At 43.6% G+C, this 14759-nt stretch overlaps 1 protein-coding gene across 1 annotated transcript in view; it reads left to right on the top strand.

The window, feature by feature from the left end:
• qkia (QKI, KH domain containing, RNA binding a) overlaps positions 1-14759 on the top strand; it is a 93441-nt gene that overhangs the window by 34049 nt on the left and 44633 nt on the right. Inside the window, exon 4 of the mRNA XM_042073126.1 lies at positions 8716-8832. Coding sequence (XP_041929060.1) covers positions 8716-8832 — 117 coding nt within the window. The remainder of the gene's footprint in view (positions 1-8715; positions 8833-14759) is intronic.

Raw genomic sequence — 14759 nt, 5'->3', positions numbered from 1 at the left:
ATGTGGGTGACTTCATGCTCTGGAGTCATGACGTGTGATTAATAAAGGGAGCCATACTGACATACGATCATCTTGCGTGCGTGCGTGCGTGCGTGGGGGCTTGGACAAGGCTATCCTGCTTAGAAGATTGTTTTGACACACTCACACACCCGTCCCCCTTTGGCCTCCTGTCTCCGTCTGCAGGGTGCTGATAAGGGAGTAAACAAAGCCCTTTAATGTCACTCTTAAACCCCATCCTGTGAGGCCCCAGCTCTGTCCTGTGTGTGTAAAGAAAGTATGTTGAAGTCTCTGTGTGTGTGTGTGTTTGAATACAAGTTCATTGGTGTGTTTATGGGAATGTAAGTTCACTGGTGTGCATTAATTTGTCTGTGTGTGTGAAGAAGCGGCAGTAAAGGCAGCTGGGAAGTGTGTGTGTGTGTGTGTGTGTTGAAGGGGGTTTATCCCTCCATATTTGAGTATGAGCAGCAGGAGCACAGACTGAGTCTGGCCTGGGAGCTGCTTTAGAGAGCACACACACAGACACACATTAATTACAAATATAAATGGCAGGAGTTATATGAATGCTATAGTGACCTTGTATGGAATCATGCTCTATTGTCAGATGAAAGAAAATTGCACTCTTTGGCAAGAAACACTTTAGCTGGATTTTGCATACCTAGAAGAATGACTATAGTGAAAAGAACCCCATGCCTAATTAGAATTATGATTGAGGGCCTGTGATATTGTGGGACTGGTTTATTCCCAAAGGCCTTGGGAACCTTATTGAGGGTGTCAATTTAATCTGTCAATCTCTGCCAAGACACTAAAAGTGGGTCATAATTAGATCAGTCATCAGGTCAATGAATCAAAGCACATGTTCAGATCAAACCAACAAGGATTTACTGAACACAAAATCAAGCTTCTGCCATTGCCATCTTAGTCCATTCCAGTTTAAATTCAACTTTACATATACACTACCCACCACTGGATTTACAGGCACCCCTGGTAGAGGTGGAGTGCTCTTGAACGCACACACGCTACAAACACACACATAACCTCACAAATATGTATGTGCGTATGCACTCCCACTCACTCATTTGTATAAGCACATACACACAAATGCACATACATCCATACATAGTATGCACACAGACACATAGAAGCAAGTAAACATACAGACATACTCGTACACATGCGCCTCACATAACCCACACACTTGTGCACTCTCACGCACATCTTTATTTTACCCATCCTCCCCTGGTGCCCCTATGCAGTCAGGCCTGTTAACTGTTGACCTTGTGCTGAAAAGGGAGCACTGAAGAGCCTGTGACCCCTGACCTTTCACTGCTCCCCAGGCAAGTAGGGTCACTCGGCTGGATTTCATGGAATTGCTGACGGTGTCTTGTTGTGTAGGCCTCCCTCTCTCTCTGTCTCTGTGTGTATATAATTTGAAATGTCAGGTTGAACTTGACATTGAACTGAAAAAAATAGTAGGGATGTGCTGCATAAGATGGATAATGTGCATGTCCAGAAGACCAGAAACAGTGTGTGTGTGTTGGGGGGGGTCCAACAAGCCATCTTGACCTTCTCCACCAACCACGCATTTGCCCAGGACCTTCTCAGTGACTGTATGAGTGTGTCTGGTTTTGTTTGTACCTGTGTGTGTATGCCCCAAGCTTTATTCACAAAACACTTTGCCTCCGTGTGTGTTTGTCTTTGTCTGTCTTTGTGTCTTCTTTCTTCTTTCTTTCTTTCTTTTTTCTTTCTTTCTTTCTTCTCTTCTCTCTCTCTCTCTCTCTCTCTCTCTCTCTCTCTCTCTCTCTCTCTCTCTCTCTCTCTCTCTCTCTCTCTCTGTGCGCTCGCACCTTCAGTGGAGAGACAGACGAGAATAGTCTGATATATGGGCTGTCTGGGAAAGAAGAGGAGCGAGGAAGAGGAGAGAAGAGGAAAGGAGGTGAAATGGAGGGAGAGAGTCAAGAGGGAAAAGAGAGATATGGACAGAAAGAGTGAGATGGTCAGAGTTGGAGGGAGGGAAATGGAGGGAGAGATGGAGGCTGATGTATTGTGTGCAGCCTGGAGTGAAGGCGGAGGGCCAGGGGCTGTCTAATGTAGAGCGGCGTAGCGTAGCTTACTCTCTTATCCGCCAACCAACCAGAGGAAATGGAGCCTGGGTGTGTGTGTGAAGCACTCACTGAAAGGCTCGCTGATCGCCTGTAAATTGCAATTGCACTCTGGATTTAGATATAGAAACCTACATACAGCATTGTCCTTTTAGGTGGACTACATCAAGGCAAGAAGAGATGGAACTGTAAAGGAGTCTGAGGGTAAAAATGTAAAGATAGAGGGGGGGATGGGGAAAGAGATAAATGAAACGAGGTAAGGAAGGAAGAGAGGTAGGAGGAGTGTTCAGAGGTAGGAAATAAGTGAGAGATGGATAGATGAAGAATGGGGGAAGATGGGGGAAGAGGGGAAAGAGAAGTAAAGGTAAAGAAGAGAGAGAGGGAGAGGGAGGCAGCTGGGCCTTCTGGCAGTAATTATGCTCTGGTTCCAGTATTCAAAGTGAGCAATTTCCCCTCTCTCCAGTTGGCCCTGCTCGCCGTCACGTCCAATCAGCATCAACAGATCTGTGGCAGAAAGAGAAGAATCTGCTCTCTCATCTAACTGTGTGAGTGCTCAGATGAAGGGGAGGAGGAGAGGTGAGGGAGTGACTAGAGCGCGGGAGAGAGGATGCTGTCTCCATATTAATGTCCTAATGGTCACGAGACTGCTGCAGTAGTAGAGAGCTGGCCGGACAGCTGACGGCCGAGATACTGAAGCAGGTGCAACTGAGGTCAGGGTTCCAGTTAGAGGCTCTTTTACTGAGAAGAGGTTGTCTTTTTTTTTTTTTTTTTTTATCTGTGGGAATAGGGAATACTGTAGATGGCTGTAAACATTAGACTGCAGCTATGCATAGACTGTATGACACACACACACACACATACAAACACAGATGCATTAGCCCCAGTCTATCTCCATGTGCTACAGGAGTGTGAGTGTGTTTACTGCTGAGGGAGGGCTAGGAAGGGGGTCGTGTAGCCTGGGTGCCATTCCGAACTTAGTCCCGCACACGACATTTGAGGTCGGGAAGTTCGGTCTGGCATTGCTTCATTGTGGTGGAAGTATGCTCGCCCTATATCGGGCGGACCAATCAAATCAGGCTTTACAATGATGGACAGGTGAGCAACGGCGCCTGGTCCATCACGTCATCTGAGCATGCTTAGATTAGGCTTTTGTTTGAAACAAGAACTCTGTGGCTAGAAGGATACATGGCTTTTAAGACCCCATATGGAAAATTCATATTATTTAATGAGGTTGTATCACTGAAAATTATTATTTCTGAAAACTTTGGCCAAAGTTGAGATGTGGGAAAACTCGTGGTTTCACTTTCATCAAGGGAAAAGCGCTGTTGCATTGCGACATATTCCCTCGTTCGTTTGAAATCTCTAATTTGACCACCTGTTTGAGGGATTTGGGACAGCCTTTCCCAGCTGTTTAATATGTTTGTAGCATATCACTGTTCAACAGAATTATTTTTAAAAACGGAGGGGATATAGGAGAAGAAGGATGGTTCGTGTGTTTTCTTCCTACACCTCACGGTAAGCTTTTTTGTTGCTCTGATTGGTTAGGTCTATCCAATTGAGTGCAGAGGCATTCCCCCCCCTATCGGTTGAAACACGGCCCATAATTACGTCCCAATGGAGCAGTATCAGACTCATATTCTGACTAGAATTGAGTATGACTACATCAGGCTAGGGATCGTGTACTCTGGTGAGAGGGCGAGAGAACACAAGTGGGAGAGAAGAGAGGAGTTGCTGCATTTAGGTGTGGGTGTGTGTGCACGTGCTGGTGTGTTCCTTACAGACAAAAGAAAATGGCAGAGGAAGGAGGTGTGTGTGTGTGTTGCCGGAGGTGGTGGAGGAGCTCTTAGGGCTGGGCGATATGGACCAAAACTGATATCCCGATATTTTGGGGCTGATTGGCGATATACGATATCGAGACGATATTGATATTTCAAACAGAAAGAGTGAAGTGCTTCATATATTCACTCAACACAACAATTATGACAACACAGCCAGTTTTAATTATATTCATTTCAGACTGCTCTAACAGAGCTGTGCAAAAAAGTGTAAACAATAACATGGGCCTACAATAGGCATAGGCTACAGTTGCTCTGATAAAGCTGTGCAAACAACAAAAGACCAAAACTTGACCCTGACTGACAACGCAGGCCTACATTGTACTGCACAATGCAATAGGCTATTTTGGGCACAACAATATTGAAAAAACCTGCAGTTTTGTCACACAATGCATTTGTTTTACCTGTAAGGGTTTGATAGGGCCTAGATGACAAGCAAATGTAGACCATGATGGCCTAGACATGTTGCTATCAACAACAAAAATAGTTTTAAACAATTAGGCTACTTAAACAACGTAACTGAGTCACTCATCAAGAGTGTGATAGACGCTACTGTCGTTTTGTATGCGTTCATTTTTGCATGTTCCGGTTCGTAAGAAAAATCCCTATGCACGATTGAATGGGGTTTCAGGAATCATAAAAAATGATGCCCTAACTGCTCGCGAGTCGCGTGCATATCCTCTTAATAAAATCAGCGTGTAGGTTGTCTCCCTGAGGACTTTAGATCTGCTTCTGTATATCGCTAAACGCAAGCATTCATCAGTGTATTTAAATTAGCTAGGCTATGTACCAAACATGACATTTTACCAGGGCTTGAAAACGAAATTATTTTTCAAACGTTCCGTTCCGAACGGTTCAAGTAGGCCTATGATTAACGTTTTCGTTCTTGCATGCGTTCCGCCACCAACATATCGGTCCTGAACCGGTTCGGAACGCAAAATATTGTTCGTTCTTAAAGTTCCGGCAGTGTTTGGCGGGCCTATCAAGTCTATTTTTGTGGACTTTACCTTAGAATAGACGTACTCATTATTTCCCCTTGATTTAGCCTATAACGTAGCTATGCCCAAAAATAATAAATCACAGGCGGCATCCAAAAACATTCAGATGGACTATCCATCCCATAGCCTACAGACTTACTGTAGGCCTAACCTATGCCTATAAATAATTTCTTATCAAAAATATTTCTGGATACATGCTAAACTCCTTACCTGGTTGTAGCCTAAGTTTCATCCATATGGAGATCTTCAAAGGCTTGCGCTATAATTCCAACTCTGTTTATAAATGAACCTGTCTGTTGCTGACAAGACCTATCTCCAATTTCTCGTTTAACTCTTCTACATAGAATAGGCTATAATTGCGCAAACATTTCAAATCCCGACTTGAAAACGACAAGGCGTGGACAGGCAAAATAGGCTATTACGCATAGGCTACAAACAATTTCCAAATCAGTTTCAGTAGCCTACGCTACGAGCTGGCCTAAGATCCGAAGTGGCAGTGTGGGGTCAAATCCAAATGAAATAATACAACATCAAAAGAAGTCCGCACACTGTGGATGTATACTGCAGATGATTGCTTTAATGCACTTCGGAGCATTAGTGAAGCAAGCAAGTAAGTTAAAGCAAAGTAAGATAGTGAGATAACATCCTCTGGCTGTTGTCCAGCCTTTATACCCCTTCAAGTCTCTTGGGTTGCTCTTGGGTGCTCCTTGTTGGTGCCCCCCACCCAATCCCAATCCTCCCCCACCTTTTTTATGCAGCCCTTGCCACTTAATCTACTAAACCCCTCTTCTACTGCACTCTTTACCCCCCCCCATTAATGCACAAATAGGCTGACACCAGACATAATTTCACTGCATTTCTTACTTCCAGTAACTATATGCATGTGACAATAAACTTCCTTGTATCCTTGTGATCCCAGACAAGACACTCTATGTTTACAGATAACTGACCAAGTAATATATGGTACTTCACCTTTGCCCTCTCATCCTGTTATTCATACATTCTTTAGGTTGTGCCATTCTTTAGGTTTTGCTTACATTTCCTGGCACCAAACCTTATCTATGCCATTTCTGCCAGGCCTGCTCTTTCACTTAAACCAGTCTTCCTTTCCCACACTGAACTTACTACAGACTTCAGTTTCACAAAACAATGATATTACACAGAATAAAGATACTACATAAAATGTATATAAACTAAAGGATATATTTCAATAAAGACCACGACAGCAGACGGATAGGTTACATTACAACAGCAAGACAAAATATACACATTTGGACCAAAGGTCCATTTATTCGTTTTTTTTTTTTTTTCAAACTGCAGAAATCAAATTATTAGGCTGTTCGCCTACAATCAAACGAGTAGAACATTTAGGATATGCTTTTATAAAATTTTATAAAATATATAGAGAACGAAAAAAAACATTATTAACCGGTTTTGTGGATTTCAGAATAACGTTTCTGTTCCGTAACAACAGTTGAAGACCATTTTGTTTTCGTTTCCGTTTCCGCTCCTCGTAAAATTCCGTAAAATTCCGTTCGTTTTCGGTTTTCGTTTTCGTTCCTTGAACCGGTTCGGTTTGGATTTTACCGTGAGTCGAAGAGCTGTAAACAGTGTTGTAACTTAAATCTGCGTGTACAAAACCGTTTGGAGCTCCAGTGGAATTTTGATTTCACATCGAGAATTCTCGGTCTAGCCGTTGATGTGCCGACGGAATAGGCATCAGCACCAACCTCTGATCAAGGTAAACAAAATCTGACTCCGTGTCCGTCATGTTTGAAAGTTTGTAGTGCTGCAAGGGAGAACGTGCACACGCAGGGGCGCAGTTGAGCAGAGCTGAGGCTATCTGAATGGTCTGAACACAGAAGAGCAAGTGACTTTGATAAAATGGCCCATTATTTGACATAATACCGGTATTACGATATTGTCTCAACTACATATCGTTTTCAAAAATATATCGGTCGTAGTCGTAATACCGATATATCGCCCAGCCCTAAGCTCTCTCTGACATGACTCTGAGTCTGCTGCTGGTGATGTCATAGCAGCATGGCAGCAGCACCATAGGGTGTGCGTGATTGTGTGTGTTTGTGTGTGTGTGGACCGCTGCAGTTGAGGACTGATGAAACTAGACAGCTCCCTATCCATGCACCCTGTGTTTCACTCTGCCCCCTACTCGTTCTCTCCATTCCTCTCTGTCTTTCCCTCTCTCTCTCTCTCTGAGTGAATCTGAGTGTAGTAAAACTGTCACAACAGAGCCTTTCTGGACATGACAGCTAACCACCACCCACGCCTGCACGGTCACTCGTGCCACTCGCTGATGCAGATGCCAGCCTCATCTGCCCACTCTGCCCCCTGGCTTCCTCCTTCACCCCCCCTCCTCCTCCCTCTCCCCTCCTCCTCCCTCTCTCTGTCCATCTCTCTCCTCTCTTATGCTTCCTATCGCTCCTTTCCCCACTCTTTCTTTCTCGCTCACATCCTGCCAATCGTTCTTTCTCCATCTATCTCTCCCTCTTTTCTCTCTGACTATGCCCATTCATCCCTCTGATCTCTCCCTCTCCTCAGCTATCTCTCCCTCCCTTTGCCCCTCTTGCATGTTTATCACCAGGTGTGGGGTAGTCAGGTCTGGCCCATCAGAGCGGTGACCACTGAGCTCCAGCAGACTGCAATGAGCATTGGCTTCTGCTAGATGTTAGCATGTGAGGCTAACAGCTACATTTCTAGTAAAGTTTTTTTTTTTTATGAGGGAGTCTTATTGGCAGGGAAATAATGAACAGTGTGTGTGAAAGAGCGGGATTTGGAGTTGTTAAAGGCTAAATGGCTCGTTCCAGTCATCACCTAGTTGTCTTATCCCCTCGGTTGTTGTCAGGAGCAACAAGGACCTCTACTGCTTATGAACCATGTTACAGCTTAGTTGTGTTTGTGGGCAGACATAACAGATAAACAAATAAAAAAGCAAATAATGAAATCAGCAGCCAACCAGTGCTGTTGAGAACAACAGGGGTGTTTGGTGCGGCACTGGTGGATTATTTGGACATATTTACAGTTGATCCGGGCAGGAGTGTTGCTGAGAGGGGGGATTAGGGGGGTAAATGCACTCGCTCCCCCCCCCCCCCCCAACCACACACACACACTCACGCACACACACTCACGCACACAACACCAAAACGCACACATGCAGACAAACACATGCACACTCAACAGCTCAACTCAATAGAGGAGGTTCTCTTTTCAAATCTCTCTCATTGTCACTCACTCTCTCCTTTCCTGCCCTTAACATCCGAGGCACCTGAGAGGGAAGGGGGCGTTCCTTTATGTCCAGCTCTCTGTGGACCTCTCCTTACTGACCTGCCCCCTCCCTCCCCCCACTCACCCCCTTATCTGCCCGCATGGTTGGCAGGCACAGCCCTGGCACTGTCGCTGGAAACAGAGCAAGTGTTTACTGCTCACGCCCCTTTTAGAGTCAGGCTCGCTGGCAGGCATATATGAGGGCATTAAAGGTCAAGGAATGGACAGTCCTGTGTGAGTGTCACACCCTCGCATAGCAACCATTCCAGACAATGCTCATGCACTAGTTAAACCAGTTTGGGGGAGTTATAATTGCGGTATTTATGGATGCACACATTCATACTCGTACACATTCAGGCACCTTTTCTTCCTTCTGTGTAAAGACCCTTCTTCCTTTCTACCTCTGTTTCTGTACAGCACAACTTCTATCTGAATCTGTGTGTGTGTATATAAAGACTGCCATCTAACCCTCCTCTCCTTCTCTCTCACTATCTCTCTCAGTACAACTTTGTGGGAAGGATCCTGGGTCCTCGTGGCTTGACCGCCAAGCAGCTGGAAGCGGAGACCGGCTGCAAGATCATGGTGCGGGGCAAGAGCTCCATGCGGGACAAGAAGAAGGTGAGCACACTGGAGGACTGACTGCTTCTGACCCAGAGGTCTCGAGAGGGAGACATGGCTTGCTGAAACCTTGTTCAATAACCGTCAAACACCTCATCCCAAAAACCTGGTCAAACTAAAAGCTAGCCCAATGTACAGAGAGCATGTGTCACAGAATTGCTACTTAAGACGCCAGCTAGTCAAACAACCTGATAACAAACAAACCACAACCCATTCCAAAAACCTGAATGCATTTCAGCACACAGATATGAGTCCTCTGTTGGTGTCAACACACACACACACACACACACACACACACACACACACACACACACACACACACACACACACACACACACACTCAGCCACACAGAGTAGGGTGAAGTATGGTGGTTGGAAAGTCACCTCTAAACTGACAAGCAGACGGCTGGAGTCTGTAAGCTATGTATGTGCCTTTGGCACGTGGTGTGTGTGGATTCCTAAAGAGTCAAGTCCGCGCTGAACTGTCTCTCTTGCACACACGTACGGAAACATCACCATATGGTGTGGACAGCTTTTCCAAGAGCTCTCATTAAACATAGCATAGCCCAAATCATTTTTTCAGATAAATTAATAATGACTTCAAAATCCAGAACATGGATTGCAGATTTTGTTTTCCCCTTTTGGAGACTGATGTGTATATTTGATGAGATTTTACACATGTAGTAGGTCTGCTCACCCTTCCCCCTCCTCTCCCTCTCTCCACTCCCCTCTCAAATGAATGTCCTTTAATGGGGCATTTGCATAGCTAAGACTGGAGAAGTGTTTTTTATCCTTTGACAAGACACGCACGCACGCACTCTCTTCTCTCTCTCTCTCTCTCTCTCTCTCTCTCTCTCTCTCTCTCTCTCTCTCTCTCTCTCTCTCTCTCTCTCTCTCTCTCTCTCTCTCTCTCTGTTATCTATCCCGGAGGGTCCTGCAGAAATGAGGCTCAGAACAGCAGCGGACATTCTAGTATTCCCTGCGGAACCCAAATCCTAGAAATGTGAGTTTTTCCAGCTTCGTGGCTTCTTTCCGAATCTCCCTTTGCCTCTAAGCCAGCACCCCAGGGCCCTGAGCCAAATGGCCTTAACCCTCCTCAGCAGACATGGTTCATGCTGGCTTTTGACCCCTGTGCACTCAGCTTGGCTATGTATTGTCGGATAGTGGGAGCTTTCATCCTATCGTTTAACTGGAAGTGTTTTTTTTTTTTTTTTTTTTTCTCATCTGTTATTCATATCACATTAAATCATGCTGGATATTCACTGTTCTGACAGTGTAATGTTACTAGGAGATATTATTATGTAATTTTACAGTAACTTTAAACTATTGCTATTTATGTCCCATGAGGTGCAAACATTTCAGTTCAGTTTTGACACTGCCTTCAGGTGCCTTAAAGGAAAATTCCGGTTTTTAGCACTTTAAGGCCCTTTTCTGGTTTGTTTTGGATGAACTAGAGTGGTGGACACCGAAATTTTGACGATTGGTCCTGTCTCGACTTTTCTGACTCGTTTTGAATCGCCTTTGACTTCTCAGGGTGGCTGGCAATGGGCATACTGTAGTAGGCTACTCAAACATGTCCTAAAACAACCCTTAACGTTCGTTTTCAAAACTGTGCAACTCACCGAGTGGTTAGTGGTGTCAAATACAAATATATCGTTGCAATGTATCAAATATATCCGCTCAATATTTGAGCCTGAAGCATAGACGTTGGCGCAGTAATATCAACGTGCAATGAGTCTTCCAACAGAAATCAATGGGATTTTACAAAATGGCAAATAAAAGACGACAGAAACTGTGTATTTCTCTACGCTACTTGTTTTGGAACATCAGCGAACACCACTAACCACTCGGTGAGTTGCAAGGTGACCCCTATTGAAAGGTGTGGGACCTTGGCAGACACAGAGAGAGGGAATTGGGCAGGCTTATGGGTATGAGGCAGTCTGTTTATTCAGGATCCATTAGCTGTTGCGTTTTCATGCTCTCAATAATTCAGCTGCCTCTTCCCAGAGGGAGGGAGGGAGGAAGAGAGGGAAGCGGCTATGGAGGATGATGAACCAGGGCTAAATTGGGGAGGTCTAGGGAGCGAAAGATGAGGTGAGCGAGAGAGGTAAAAGGACTGAAGAGGGCAAGAGAAAGAGAGGTCAGGGAATGATATAGTGGTGTAGACGGAGAAAGAGCGCGTCAGAGATTAGAAGGTGAGATGAGAGGCGAGGAGATGAGGGGAAGGATGGGAGGATGACCAAGGCCCAGACACCAGGGCCAGGTTTGCACTGAAATGTTATGTAATGGTGGGTCCTGGAGGGAGCCGAACTCTCCAAGCTCACAATGTGACATCATTCATTCCCCTGATACATCCTCCATCTGCTCCCTGAAGCCCTGCCACATGCACACGCACACACCTCTCTACTGATGGAGGTGCTCCCACAGTTCCCAATAACCGGACCACTTCACTCTACAGGCATCTCCTGCCTTTTTCTCCCGATCGGACCTTTCCCACAATAGCAATGGGAACTCAACCAAACCCAGTCTTATAGTGCATGCGAGGCTAATTCAAACCTCTACCACAATCTTATTAAAAATCTAAATGAACCAAGGAGCCCCACAAAACTGTTTACCTTGTTTCTCAATACATTTTTCCTTAGAGGGGGGGATTTGTATATTCATGGTTACTGGTATTCTGTCAATTTTTATTTAGTCTTTATTATACTGCTTCAGGGTGCTGCAGAAAGTTCCATTCGCATGAATGAGCCTTCCCAACATTCAGAGATCTGTTAAATCTGGAGATTATTATATTTATTTTAGGGCTGTCAAAAAAACTGATTAATTTCGATTAATTAATTTGAGAAAAAATAACTGATTAAAAAAAATAGTGCAGATTAATCAATTCCGTATGACCTTTGACCCCGAGCCGTTCTAGTCAGTAAAAATTAGACTGTAAAATGAAGGAGAGAGAAGAAAACGTGCTGCCTAGATCATTGATTGGAACATTTACTTTTAAAAAACGGCCTGATGGTGTTAAGTGTTGACATTGAGGGGAGTGTTAATTTATTTTCATTGTGTCCCCTAGGTTATATCTGTGGCCTGAAATGCCTTGTATGTGAAAAAAAAAAATTCTTCCCGAAGCACTTTTTAATTTATTTCCTCAGCATATTAGGTCATATCATAGATTATTATGGCCATTATTTGAACAGTGAAAATAATAATAGAGTTTTTGAACTTTAATGTCACTAATGCTGATTATTCAATTATTCCTTTGAATTTAAATATTTAAAATACTTTCACAGCAAAAATTATATATGCGATTAATTTAGATGAATTAATCACAGAGTATGTAATTAATTAGATTATTTTTTTTAATCGATTGACAGCCCTAGTTTGTTTTATTTATTTATTTATTTATTTATTTATTTATTTATTATTATTATTATTATTATTATTATTATTATTATTATTATTATTATTATTATTATTCAAATATATAATGATCACTGTCAATAGCAGCGGTTTTTGTGCTTCTGATTCACATATTTAATATAATTTTATGTGTAGTTGCTTTGCTTATTGCAAAAGAACTTCATTGAAGGTGAAACTCCACAAGTAATATGTTGCTATGCAACATTTGAAACTTTCAAGTTCTATTTGTTACTACTACTACTTGTTTTATCAGCAGAAGCCATGAAATGGTAACACAATACTTTGTAAAGATCCATTGTGTAATGTTTCTTTTATCTTTTTGGCAAATAAGGACTCAATCAGCTTTTCAATAATGGAATGGCTGTTAAAAAATGGAATAGGTGAACAGAGAGATTCTTTTTCAAGTCTAACTTCAGCTGCAGTATCAAACCATAATGCTTCCCAGTTTGGGACATTGACACAGGACTAAATACACTGTGTTATGGAACAACCATTTTCTCTTTCTTATATCCAACTAAAAACACAAAAACATATGCATTTCATATGCATGGATGCATTCATGTATGGGACGACGAAGGAAAAGTGGGAGTATCGTGCAAACAAGGCAGGAGAATTGCTAATAGCGATTGATTAGGTAGCCTACTCCGCCATATGTATGAAAACAGGTGAAAAACTCACCTGTTAAAAGCAGGTGTAATCCAAATCCCGGTTAAATGCGTCAATTAGAGAAACTTTTGTAGGCTATTATGTCAAAGGCAACTTTAACTTTTGTTTGCCTTTCTAATATCATATTTTTCCTAATATCATATTTCCACAACATCCACTTCCCAATCTGCTAGACTAGGGTACCAAGTCATAGCCCTAGTCTATGTGCAGTAACTAGTTAGAGTATTTTTGTTTTGACTGGCGGGGGGGGGGGGGGGGGGTTAGAACTAATAGGCCTACTCTGTATGTTGCTGCTTGTTGCCATCTTATCATGTATGATTGCTAAACTTTGATCTTTTTAATGTTGCAATCGGTTAACTTCATTCAACTGTGCTTGTGGTTCAGCTGTGGGCACGCAATTTGCGTTATAGAGGGGGCAGGGACGGTTTAGTAAATTCCACGCCATATGGCAAAGCACAGCGTTCGCTTTCTGCACATAGAAACACTCAGTATTAGCGCTTTCTTTGTACATCCAGCCCTGTGTGTTGGTAGCTTTGCTAGCCTTGCTTTCTCCTTGCAAACTCAGCTGGGTGATGTTTCAAGTGTGGCGTGCGAGTGCATTTGACCGGCATAAAATCGTCATGTATCAGACTGACCGGCTGGTCGCCGGACATGGCCGATCACATGAAAATGATCCAATTCCGGTTACCAGCCGATCAATCGGTGCATCTCTAACACATAGTATTGATATGAATTGGTTAATTTGTTGTTATTGTAATACATTAATGTAATTTTAAGTTGCTTTGGACAAAAGTGTCTGCTAAACTCTATAATCATGAACATAAACATAGAATTTATATGCACATGGTCTTGACTCGGGCTCCCTGTTTGATGGAAAATGAGGGGATTCCAGCTACCTTTGTCAGCTCTCTGCTACCTCCCCAGGTGAGGGCTGGGTATTGCACCCACCTCACTCTTCAGAGGGGATCACCTGGGTCCAAACAGGTGTCAGCTCAGGACCCCCAGTTCTCGTTTGACTGACTGATAGCTGGAGAGACAGCTGGACAGTGTGTATGTTTGTGGGCAGTCTGGCGGTGGTATTTTTAACTCTGCAAGATTTAAACGCAACGGCAGCTGACTGTTAGAGACCTGGCAGCGGAGTAGAACTCGCTTATTGGAACTCGCCCTTTTATTTTTATTTTCATTTTATTTTTTTCTCTACAATTCAGCTGAGCTGACTAGCACAGATCAGAGTGGCTTGGGTGGAATTAAACTCGCATATGGTCTCTCGGCTGTTGTTTTTATTTAAACTGTAGTTGCTGTGCCAGACCTACATGTTAAGAGCATAGCCTTGAGTAAGGATTTAGCTCCAGCAAATAGATGGTTTACATGGCAAAGCCACATGTTGGAAATATTGCTGAGTGTAAGGCTCAGAGATGTATTAAAAGAGAGGGAAAGAAAGAATGCTTTTATGTGCATCCTCACAACGGTGATGTTTTGCCGTGCTGTTTACGGGCAGGCACGTTGGTGGTGGTTTTGCATTTCCATAAACAAAATCCTCACTCTGTTCGCAGGCTCTCCCAGAATGTCATGTATGTGCACTTGCCCCCCTTTCCATTTTTCCATGTCATTTGATTGCCTCAGAGAACATGACTGACCTTGCTTTTTGTTTGTGTGTGTGTGTGTGTGTGTAGAGTAGTGGGGGGTGGGGTCGTAACACTCTACTGCAGGCTGGCTTTTTCTAGCCTGCGGCCATAGACAGGGTGACACAGGCCTGGTTAAATAGACTCCCTTTTAACACACACACACACGCGCACACAACGCACAAACAAAGAGACTTTCTTTGGGGAGGGGGGTGCTTTCCATAG

This window comes from Alosa sapidissima, chromosome 19 (assembly GCF_018492685.1).
Source record: "Alosa sapidissima isolate fAloSap1 chromosome 19, fAloSap1.pri, whole genome shotgun sequence".
Classification (NCBI taxonomy): Eukaryota; Metazoa; Chordata; class Actinopteri; order Clupeiformes; family Clupeidae; genus Alosa; species Alosa sapidissima.
Note: the sequence above shows the minus strand (reverse complement) of the source record. Positions and strands in the feature narration are given on the sequence as shown.